At 40.9% G+C, this 11282-nt stretch overlaps 1 protein-coding gene across 1 annotated transcript; it reads left to right on the forward strand.

Moving 5' to 3' along the window:
- Positions 1–390: 390 nt before the first annotated feature.
- Positions 391–765, forward strand: LOC122624065 (osteocalcin 2). Its single transcript, XM_043803498.1, has one exon. The coding sequence runs from the start codon at positions 391–393 to the stop codon at positions 763–765; it is 375 nt and encodes a 124-aa protein (XP_043659433.1).
- Positions 766–11282: the final 10517 nt, after the last annotated feature.

Below are 11282 nucleotides of genomic sequence, written 5' to 3' on the forward strand. Positions count from 1 at the left end.
AGACCCACCTTTGGCAGATGTTCACCTGCACATCATGAAATTTGATCAATTAACATGGCTGGGAAATCGATGAATGAAGATTCCCCGTAAAACAAATTTAGTAAACAAAACCGCGAAATATGTTGGCGCACGATTGCCTAATTTAATTGCGACTTTGGGCTGCGTAAATAGTCGGCATGTGTGCAAATAACTCTTAGAAGTCGAGTGTCACCGAAATGACAATAAAACAATTTAAAAAAAAAATACAACAACTCCGTTTGTATTCTAACGTATGTTGTTTTGTTAACATTGTTAGGCCTCAATGACGCAAGGAGCTCCATTGGCACCTATAAATAGGGTAAGCGGAGGCTGGAATAGATCATCCACTCTTACGAATAGCTTTGACTCAATATGAAGCTCCACTGGCTGCTATTTGCAGTCGTACTGGTCTGTGCCCTGTACACCACTTCGGGCTCCACTTCCAGCAGCACCGATTCCACCACAACTGATTCCAGCACCGATTCCAGCACCACCACCACCACCGCCGCCTCCTCGTCCTCCTCCTCGGACACCACCGAGGCCAGCAGCAGCAGCAGCGATTCGGCCACCAGTTCCAGCTCATCCTCCAGCTCCAGCAGCTCGTCCTCTAAGAAGAAGAAGGCTGCCGCCAGGAGAAGGGCCGCCAGGCAAAGGGCCGCCAGGAGAAAGGCTGCCGCCAGGAGAAAGGCTGCCGCGAGGAGAAGGGCTGCCGCGAGGAGGCGTCGCAATAACCGTAAAAGTGGTTAGACTGGAAGCTGATAAGGGGAGAATCCGCTCGAATCCACTCCGGCATAGACAGGACTTCCAACATTTTTTTTCCAAAACTCTCTGTTGATCTTCGGATCGGCAATTTAATATATTCCCGGCTATAGCAATGCATGAAAAATATTCAAAAGTGCTTCAAATTTATTTGGTTTTTGGTAGCAACGAAATTCGGAGGAAGGCTTTAATTTAACGCCACCATTTCAATACACTGAATTGGTTACCTTGATTGCTTTTGTTGCTGCTCCAAGGGTGAAAGGGTGAAGTTACGCCCTGAAATCAACTCCATACCCAACCACCCCCGCATGGCCTGCAATAAAAAGCAACAAGTTGAAAGACCACGCAAGCAAAAGGCAAAAGCCATCAAGCTGCCTCCTTCCAAGTCCCTTTTCATTTGCAGTACTACTCATTCCCATTGCCAATCCGAATCGGAGACCTCGACCACCGAAACCCATCAGCCATTCGAGCGCATATAAATGGTTATGACCCAGGCGTGGTCACTCCCACCATTCGAGTAACAGGTACCCGATAGTCGAGCAACACGACTATGGCGATCTCTCCTGATTATGCCATACACTTTAGAAGTTTATCGTTTTGCAAAGCAATACGGCGATACTGTGTGGCGCATATACCTACATATATTGTTCTGAATACTTTCAGTTTTTTTTAATTCCCACACATATGTACACATATCCTTGGAAATGGAAAGTGTGTGAGTATGGGTAACATTCTTGTTGCTGCTGCTGTTCTTCCTTCTCCCCGCGTTCTTCATCCAAATGAAGAAATGAAAGGGAGGCACAAAAAGCGGGAGTGAAAGAAAGAAGAGGAATAAGCGTGATGGTGACATTCGTCTTCTGACAAATAAAGGAGCTTTAGAAGGAGACAGAAATGGAAGGGACGCAGAAGACACAGGCGTGCAAGCGAGATGGGGACTAGACACAGTGGTTGCAAAAAGGCAACTGCAGTGTAAATAACTCGTTTGATAAATTAAAAACTTTCCCTTTTTGGAGTCGTCAAAAACATTAGTGCGCTTAGTGTAATGGCTTCAAATGGGTGGCATAATCTTATATCATAAATATAGCTAGACCGAAGTTATTTATTGCGTTGCTTCATTTTACGGACATCCTGTCCATTTTCCCGAGGACAAACTGTACTTATGTGTATTGATATGATGCGCTTTGTGACCATTGATGTTGATATGCTCGACGTGACTCATGAATGTTGTACGTACGTACGTACGCACATGCACACGAGAGAGAGAGAGAGACGGCTATGTGGGCGGGGAAAGAAACGGGCATACAATTACTTCTTGTTTGTTCATGTCGGTTTTTCTGTACTTTTTATGGTTTTGTCGTGGTTTTCTGCTCTCTTATTATTGTTATTGTATCAGCGCCCAATTCTTTCGAAATTCAGCTTACTGCTTATTATTTTGCAAATACTTGAGGCCACCAGCGTGCCCACGCGGAATTTGAAAACACTATAAGCTCCGTGGATATGGTGGATAATTTTATGTTCCTTAGCTCCCCAGATTCAGTTTTTTTTTTTTGTTCTCACAATGGCTGCCAGCTGTGAAGCTTAAATTTGAGAGCTGACGAGAGATAAGTGACTTAGTGGGGGGAAAATAAGTGAAAGAGGGGGTCTTAAATCAACAAGTGTGTTGCTGGGACGGATAATGCGAAAGTCAACTGAATACTTAGCAGTTCTTTCTTTGTCGAAATTCCGGGAGATGTTGAAATACTATAAACATTGCTTGCGGTTCAAAATCCAAACAAAAATAATACCGTTCTGCCCTTATTTCGCTGAGTAAAATTAAGTAAAGTTCAAGACCATTTTTATTGGCAATCCCACTGAAGTCCTGTTGTCTCAAGTTCAGTTACCCTTGAGGCTGCTTAAAGTCGTCTAAGAAAAGGTCCTGCGAGAAACAATTAGTTTAGCTCGTTCCACTTCCCTCGTACTTCTGGCCAAATTGCTTTGGCTAATTTGGTTTTTTCTCTGGCTTGCCTTCCGAATTCGTATGCAAAGGGCGCATAAATTTAATCAGTTGGTAGAATGTTGTTTTTCTTTTGGTTTTTCTGGCTTCGTCCTTCTGCTTTTTGCCAACCTAAAGGGGGGCGTTTGTGGTGGGCGTGGTCAGGTCGTAGGTGTGGTCAGGGCTCTGCGTGCTGGCCAAGACAGAAAACAGACAGGCGGACACGACATCGGCATCGGCATCTCTTCACTCGGAAAAAATTAGTTAACAATCAAGCGCCCAAATAGATATACGTATGTATATTGGTTGAAGAAAACTATTTCTCTTGATATATCGAAGCGCGTTAGTAGTCTATTGGGTGACAGTCAAATGTACGTTATAAATCAAAGATGAAAAGTATCACTGCAACCTCAATTAATTTCTCACGGTGCAGACTCAGAGCCCGCATGTTGTGTACATGCCAACGCAGACAGGCAAAAGACACGCAGACAGACAAATAGACAGATAGACAGACAGTCGGATATGGAGGGGTAAAATGGGGGAAAAGGGGGAACGGAAGTGGAGAATAGGAGATGGATAGAGAAATTTCCTCTGACCTCCTTTGGTTTTCGGAAATTTTCAATACCCTTCAACAGCTGGAATAGAATGTTAATAATGTTTTCAGTTCTGAGAAATTATGTTATTTATATGTAAAGCTGCATCTGTAAATTAAATGATAGTATGTTCTTGCAAATAGATTTATTAAATATCTACTTGGCCAACCTATGAATACACCCTTAACTTAGTTCAGTTCTAGTTATTTTTTGCTAGGATTTTCTTCTCTTTTTTCTAGTCCTTTTTTGTTATGTTATTTTGCTGGCATTGCCTTTGCCATTTCCTGAATGTGCTAAACCAATAAAGGAACTTTTGACATGTCTGCCGGCTGTTTGAATTGCGTCCTAATTGTGCCACTCAGTGTGTGTTTGTGTCTCTATAACCAACCTTTCGTCTTTTGGCCAGAGACACCCACTGAGATTTTCATTCTCGCCCCGAATATTTGTCGCCAAATTTTGAAATTCTGGGTAAGGTGACTCCAATTATCCTGGCATTTCAATCGATGTCAATCAATCAATCAATTAGCACAGCTCCTCGCCTATGCATCAATCAAATGCAGACCCAATAAGCCGACTCCCAGTACAATGAGGATCAATTTTCCGGGCTATCCACACTGACTTGGCTTCAATTCAATAGGACTACAGCATGTCCCGAATTCCGGGGAAGATAAAAAGAGGTTGAATAACTTTCAGCTGGGCTAATTATTCCCCAGTTCCCCCCCTGTATCACCGCCATTCTCTCAGTCAACATCATCAATCTTTCGGTTTCCCCAGCAATTTGACAGCGATTGCGACATTTACAACTGTTCATCATCAGTGGATTTAGCCCCGGCTAATCTCTGCCACATTTAATGGAATTCGAATAAAAACGATTCCGGGGATAAGGAGAAATAAGGGGGCTTAGCAAGGATTTTGTGGAATGAGTCAGGTGTACTTATGAAATGTATGGCATATTTTAAACACCTCTTTTCCAGTGATCCGAACATTCAAAACAACTTATCGCAGGAGGCTTAAAACGAATATTTAATTATTTAGCCAGGTGTATTTCTATATATTGCCCGTTTAAATTCTTAGGGCTCCTCGTTTCTTAGCAATAAAATTCCTTTAAATAGCATTATGTGCCAATCCGTCAATCCTTTTTACTCCCGCTTTTTCCTTACACGTCGGTGGGTCAGTATGCCAAGCACTTAATGCGTTGACAGGTAAGCGTGGCCGGGGTCACGGGGTCATGGGTTAGTTGCACCTTCAACAACAACAAGACCGCAAGGTGCACGAAGCACCGCAAACAAAGTTGTTTCCTTTGTTCTTTTGTATTCTTCTATAGTATAAAATAGTATAGTTTTTGGAGCATTTTAAATGCACGCAATTCCGCAGACAAGACCACGTATTAATGCGTCGAAGCAAACGTTGTAGGTGAAATGAGCAGCTCCTCCCTTTTATTTCCTCACTTTCCCAGCTCCTCAGACATTTTTCCACAAACAAACCACATTCTGATTTACAGGGATGAGGTTCAATTTGGAGATACGAAAAGGGACCTTGAAAATCCAGTCATTTCGTTAAATAATTGTAGTTGACTATGTTTAAGTGTACGTATAATTAGACTGCTCGCAAACAACGAATATGAAAACATATAGCGTTAAGATAGGGTAATCAGCTATTTTAAATTGTGGCATATATTTATTAATTTACCAATTAATTAGCTAATTAATGCATAATATTATACTTATAGCAAGCATGTAGTAGTATGTAGTAGCGCGCCTAAGAGGCCACGTCTCCTATTGAAATCTACGCCAGCTAATGATGATAATTATTATTGAATTAATCTATTAAGCGAGCCCCAAGGCCACCGTTGTGTAGGCAAGTCGACCCTGACAGAATAATTAACTTGTTTGAATATCTTTAGTCGGCGCTGCGTGCATTATTTAGATTTAATTATTTAATTAAATATTTAATGCCGCTTAATGTGCAATTAAATGCAATGTCATGCGTTTGCTAGAAGGATTTACCTTTTAACGATTTCTTAATTGAGAAGCTAAGCCCGGCATTTTGGTCAATAATTTAAAATTAACACCTGCCCGCCCACACATTTTCCCCCTGACCGTTGGTCTATTTTAGTGCGCAAACCCACACACGAGGCAAACAATTTCCATCTCTTTCCTTTGTTTTTGGTTTTTTGTGTTTTTTTTTTTGTTTTTTACCCAGGTAAACCACATTTGTTTGTGGCTGACTGAAAATCAATAGCCCAAGCCTCACCCCGTTCACCCTCTATTAATAGATCGAGCTGATGCGAACTGCTCTCTTCTGGCCATGTTTCTATGGCCATGTTTTTGGGTCGAAATTAATGGCCTTTTGCCCAACCCTATGGCCCATGAAACACAATTAAAGCGGCTTTGGGCTGCATTTTAGGGATTTTCCTAAGTAACAGAGACTACTACCACTGCTGGATTGCTACCATTTTGAGTGGATGCATCATCGTTATTCAAGTTGAAGCACTTGAAGTGCACTCTTCGATAAAAAATATTTCCCAACGTTGCTGCAGAAAGTTCTTGATTCTGAGAATGCAATTTATTTTCACAGTTCCCATCCAAATGATACTTTTAGTTCCACTGGCTGCCTAACTGGTTAGACCATTAAAAACCTTATAGCATCATTTGCAAGATAATCAAAACGAGGTATGTTCCAACTGCTTTGGCCCACAGATTGCTCATCCTTACGAGGTAAATTGTGCCATGTTTCGACTCTGACTTGGCCTAATCATAATGTCACTGGATCTTGTCTCCCAGAGGCTGTCACAAATGACCAGGTTATGGAAACAAAAACGCGTCTAGTGCGGGGCAATCATTACACTCGTAAATAAAATGAAACAAAAATTATTATAATGCTGGAATGCTGTACTCGACAATAATGATAGCCAGCTTACAGATGAAAAAGAACATCTACATGTTTTTGCCACATCGAGAGTTTTTTCGAGTGCAGGGTTTTCGTGTTTTGGAAAGCCTGTTGAAATGGTGGGAAAACGGATTCAGAGCCTGGCCGGGCATACAAATGGCTTAATTTGACGAACTGGCGAATTTGCCATTTGCATGCGTGTCTAAATGTGTACAAATTTTTTGGGGATTGAGGATTGGCAAAGGGCAGTATGTGAGTGGCCCAGAGCTTCTTAAACCACTTTTTATACCAGAAAACCATATTCCGGTACTTGTTTTTATTTGCCGATGTGGTGTATTTTTTATGGGCAATCCAATCGCTTTTATGGCGAGTAGAAAGCAAAAATCAGAGATAATATGATGAAATGTAATAGAGGACGAGAAATTGCGTCCAGACACTTGCAAATTAAATAAATGAATTTTGCAAATTAAATAAACAAGTGACGGTTGAGATTTCAAAAGCTGCCTTAACTCTTTTATTCTTAAGGGTTAAAATCAATTCTCTTATGTGTATAACTTTTTGTGGAATTTTTTGCATTTGAAGTTACTGCCAAGCTATTAGACTGTGGGCTTTTCTTTGCAGCAAACGAATTGGTAGCTCTGACATATGTACCTATAAAAGTTGTAATAAAATTGTCAGCTGGCTAAAAATATATTCTGCTTATGCACATTGATTGATTTCGAAATCAATTTCCTAATCCTTTTTTGGACAAAAGCAATAGTTCCAGATCGTTTCTTGGTACGCCATTTTTCAAGTTTTATATTTGTATATGTGGGTGCTCCTGCTGTAGTTATCCTTTCAGGATACTCGGGCGTGTTGCTGTCGTAAAGTTGTTCGAGTTGCGTCCAAGGACACCCGCTTGGCTTCATAAAAATAGTTGTAAATTCCCAAGCAGTCTGCATAAATTTAGTGTGGATCCGGAGCTCCGGAGCTCCGAATTCCCCAGTATCCCACTCCCTATGTAAACATACGAGTACATCCCCATCTCCCCCTGTACCCTGTCAGTAACTTTCACACGTCGTTTCATTTCTGGGCAGCTGTAAAAAGTGACGCAACTTTCGTACACATTGTCAACAGTCGTAAATTCTTCCCGCTCCTGGCTAAGCTTGATTATCCTGCTAGCTGCTCAACTAGGGGAACGGCTCTCAAGATGTTGTCCTGTTCTCATCACAAAAGGACACTGGCAAAAAAAAAAACCCTGAAAAAGTAAAAATCCCGAACTAAACTGAATAAAATATAGCTAGAACTGGTTGTTGCAAATAGATAACTATATGTATATAAAATGTGTGCAGTTTTATAGCATTTGTAAATGAAAATATTTTGAAAATCCGCAAACTCTTTTCCTACTTTGTTTAGGTAATTATTTTTGCCCCGCTTTTGTGGACTTGCGAATTGTCCGGAATCCGACATTCCGCCGGAACTGGACACCTGTCCGCAAAAGTGTGCAATGGTATTTTGTGCAACAGTTTGCCACAACAACACGATGTCCTTGCTGCTGCTTTCGCCACTTTTCTTGCATTCCCCCACCTTCCCCGCTCCAATTCACCGCCCATCGTCCTGACCACACCGTCTGTGTTCCTTCTTGTAATGGCATTTATGATTTGTTGGCTTCCAACTTCGTTGGTTGACTTGGGTTGAGGAGCGGGTCGAGTCCACCTGCCGCTTGACAGCTGTCACTGGGAGTCCATATGTCCGCTCACACGCAGGCGGTTAAATAGAGATGCACCGCGAGAAAGGCCAGCCAGGTTTTCCAACCAATTAATAATTTTTAGTCAACTATGTCTTTAATACAAATGAAAACAACATAATGCTCTGACTTCCTATTGATTTCCATAGGCAATATGGAAATAATGGTTAAATAATTGATAATTACAAAAAATGAAAACGACATTAAAACTTTGATTTCGTAACTTTAAAAACCTGTTCATACTTGTTCTCAGTGTATAAGCTAGCTGATATATGAGCAGATACAGTCATTTTGCCGGGCTGGCAATTCCATTTTCACTTCTCGACAGAACGAATTCAATTACAAGCCAAGCAAAATGTGCGAGAAAATCCAAGGAAGGGCGGGAAAATCTGGGCAGGGCCAAGGAAAACCCTGCCAATGTCCTTGCACACATACATCTGTTTAGCTAAAATTAAAATCATATGCATGAAATGAGCGCGAAATTGAAATGGAATGAAATGAAATAAATGAGGAAAGTGGGGCGAGCGATGACAGAGACATTCCGGCTTTTCCATCTTCGTTTCTTTCTTTTCATAGCTTTCAGTATCATTTTCATTTTCATGTTTCAGTTCAGCTGCTCTTTAATCTCAGCATTGGCGACATTGACACAAAAGTCAGGCGCAAAACTTCAAAACAAAGTTTAACGAACTCGAAATGCTCCAGAGCGTGATGGAAAAACTTTGTTGCACTTGCCTGAAACTGCTAAATTGCATAAAACCTGCGCAAGTAGAGTGCCTGCTAATTGGCAGGTCAGGAAAATGGAGCGGCTAAAATAGCCCTTACAATGTAAACATGTGCATAAAATATGAGTTATATTTTTGGTTGAATTAGGAAAAGACTATTTTTATCCATTTAAAGCTATATATCTGATGTACGGAGTTTTCACTGTCTCTCCTATCAATATCATTTTTTATTTTAGCTTTTACCTCATGGCAATATGCCAGTTAGCTTATCTGGGGGCCCTTCACCACTTGATGACATTTTCCGAGGCGCATCTGCCCGAGAAGATTTTCCAAGTGCGTACTCACTTACATTCACCACCCATTTCCCAGCTGGTTTGCCCCGCATTTTCCACCCAATGCGGTCGCATCCGTTAAAGCTTTAACTTGTTGTTTGCCTGTCGCTTTTCGGCATGTGCCGGAAAAACCATCCACTCACCACCCACACCCCACCTGATGGTCGCAGTCCGCCCCCGCTCCCCCTCAAAAGCTATACATCTCCGCAACAGCTCCTAAAACTAATTTATTTACCTAGAACCCAACTGCTGACGCCTATTTGTATGCAATTAATTTTGTTGTGCCTCTTAGCCAAGACAAAACAAAATTTATACAAACCAAGAAAAAAAAAAAGAAAACCCAGAGTCGTGGTTTAGGGGGTGATCAAAATTAATGGCTGCGGAAATGCGAAAATACCAAAATGGGGACTTGTAATTATTATATATTCGGAGGAGCATATGAAATGAATTTGACATTATTGTATCCCGTTTCGCAAAACCACTGATTTGCACAAAATAATTATACATATTTTTGTACAACGCGATATTTTGAACTATATTTTTTTTTAATTTTTTGCCCTTTCAGTAATCAATGTAATTTATTGACAGAAAAAATAAACCAAATTACAAACCTGATGATATTTTGGTTTTCACCGCAGTTCAGTGTATTTCCACATTTACGATGCCTTTGGCTGTAGTCAAATCAACTAAATGGCCACCAAAGTCCCGAAAACTGCCCATCCGCCTGCCAGAGATCTAATGAAAATTGATGTTATATGATTTACACTTTTCTGTGGCCATTTTATTGTCTTTTCCCCTCCCTGCTATTTCGCCCACAGAATAGGGATAAAAACGCAAATTAAATGAATGTTTGTGGAGTGGGTGGAAGTATTCACGGAAATTAATTAATTTCGCGGAGCGCGAGGTATACTCATTAATTGATTGCCTGCTGGGAAAAATTGCCGGATAGTAGCCTTTAAAATTCTTGAAAATTAAACGAAACCTTTCTGAACATTTTCGAAAGTAATATGAAAATTGTAAGTTACCAAGTTTTTCTGGTTCGTACAGACTTTCAAATTTTTTTCTTGCTAATATTTTACATTATGTCCACTTGATTTTATACTTTTAAAATGTATATCATACCATTATTAATTTATTTTCGCCACTGGATGGGATCAACATACCTGAAAAGACAAGAAAAAACATCAGTTACAGAAAACGAGCAAATGCATAATTCAACTCTTGATGATGGGCACTTAAACAATTTCTAATGGCGCATTTTAATGCGGCTAATTGGCAGGGATACTTTATATTTCGCTTTATAATTTCCGCACGCCAATCCCATTTCATGTATAATAATTTTCCTACTTGTTATATAAGGGGGGCTATTAACTGTCGGTGGCATACATACATGGAGCGGCAGTTGAATGAAGGTTGCGGTCAAAACAAAGCCACGAGCAACCGGGGGAAATGCAAGGAAATGGTGGAAAACGGGGTGCAAAACGGGGTGCAAAACCAAGGGAATAGGTTGATGTTTTAGAGGGGCCTAACGGGGGCCATATCCTGTGGTTTGGCCTTCGGTTTGCCGGGCCTGGACATTGGTAGCACCGGCCTGTTGCTTTTTTGTGCATTTATTATTTGGGAAAACGCTGCGTATACGCAATTTGGTTATGCAACCCCTTTAGCCGAAGAAAGCGGACTGGCGGGTGCAACTCCGAGGTTTTAAATTGTCAAAAGCGATTCGAGTATTTTTTCATATTCCTTTTTCGTAAGTTTCCCATCTACCCGTCAGGCAATGCCATTTGCCCCGGATTATTATTCAGTTTCACTTTGCATTCAGCAGCGCAGAAATCAACAAAGTACAACAGCGGCCAGGAAGAACTGGATGTCTGGATGTCAACAATTCAGCAGATGATAAAATGGCATAAATCTTTAAATTGTCCAAAGATCAAGAAAATGAAACGAATACGAAAGTAGTTGGGCTCTGAGAGGAAAATGGCTACATTAAAGTCAACATGAGCGAAAAGATCTTAAATTATTTATACTGCCCACTTGGTTTTTTTTCAAAAACAATTTTTAGTTTGAGTTTAGACATTGTGCGTGTTGTTACCTGGGGATGACTTCACAATCGATGGCAGTGTGGAAAAGTCAGCCCCCGAGAAAATAGCCCCACATTCCACATTTTCAGTCACGTTTTGTTGTTAGCTTTCCCTTTCCTTTTTTTTCATGGACTGAAAACAACCCCCAGAGATGGCCTTTAACCCTTTGTGGAATTAACTAAATGAAATTCGA

The sequence above is a fragment of the Drosophila teissieri genome, chromosome X (assembly GCF_016746235.2).
Source record: "Drosophila teissieri strain GT53w chromosome X, Prin_Dtei_1.1, whole genome shotgun sequence".
In the NCBI taxonomy this organism is placed as follows: domain Eukaryota; kingdom Metazoa; phylum Arthropoda; class Insecta; order Diptera; family Drosophilidae; genus Drosophila; species Drosophila teissieri.

Bases quoted from the DNA above. Each gene is read 5' to 3' on its own strand.
- LOC122624065 (XM_043803498.1), top strand. From the start codon at position 391: ATGAAGCTCCACTGGCTGCTATTTGCAGTCGTACTGGTCTGTGCCCTG.